Genomic DNA, 567 nt, shown 5'->3' with positions numbered 1-567 from the left:
CAGCTGTCAGATAAATGTAGTGACTTTAAACAGTTTCAAATAATCCACCTTCATGTATTCATATAACGAAGCTTACAGTAAATAAGTTTATTGATAATCGTGCAGGTTTAGGATCCCACTGCGCACGCGTTCAGTCAAAACCACGCCCTCTGAGTTCCTGCCTCTCTGATTGGTCAACAGTGCGGAAGCGGGTGATGGCGGCGTAAACAACGCAGTGAACGGTTGAACCGCTGCACAGAATAAAGCGTAAAAAGTGAAGCTTTAACTAAACAGAGTATGCTTTCAGGACTAGGTGGATTCCTCCTCGCTGTGCAACCTAATAAGACTCCACTGGCTCACTTCTTTGTGGTGTTTAGCCGCTGGTTTCGGCTAACTTTTAGCCAAGTTTGCTACCTTAAGTAAAAGTAATAGTGTTTGTACAAATGGACTGCGTCGTGACGGGAGGAAACGTGAAAGGTAGCAAACACTTCCTGCCTCTTCAGCCCTGCACTTAACTACAACATCAGCATGTGACAACACTTAGCTGTTAACCGTACCTGTTAACTTGTGGGTGTGTGTGTGTGTGTG

The 567-nt window shown here is 44.8% G+C and overlaps 2 protein-coding genes across 3 annotated transcripts in view; one reads left to right on the top strand and one right to left on the bottom strand.

The window, feature by feature from the left end:
• The window catches only part of zgc:113229 (uncharacterized protein LOC550612 homolog), an 8,894-nt gene that overhangs the window by 8,123 nt on the left and 204 nt on the right, over positions 1-567 (bottom strand). The gene's annotated exons all lie outside the window — the stretch shown is intronic.
• Positions 191-567, top strand: part of rad9a (RAD9 checkpoint clamp component A) — a 4,959-nt gene continuing 4,582 nt past the window's right edge. The window contains exon 1 of the mRNA XM_035669806.1: positions 191-456. Coding sequence (XP_035525699.1) covers positions 423-456 — 34 coding nt within the window. The 5' untranslated portion in view covers positions 191-422. The remainder of the gene's footprint in view (positions 457-567) is intronic.

Source organism: Morone saxatilis, unplaced genomic scaffold (genome assembly GCF_004916995.1).
Source record: "Morone saxatilis isolate NCDOM2014 unplaced genomic scaffold, NCSU_SB_2.0 Contig22, whole genome shotgun sequence".
Taxonomy (NCBI): Eukaryota; Metazoa; Chordata; class Actinopteri; family Moronidae; genus Morone; species Morone saxatilis.
This window is presented reverse-complemented; position numbering and strand designations above follow the sequence as displayed.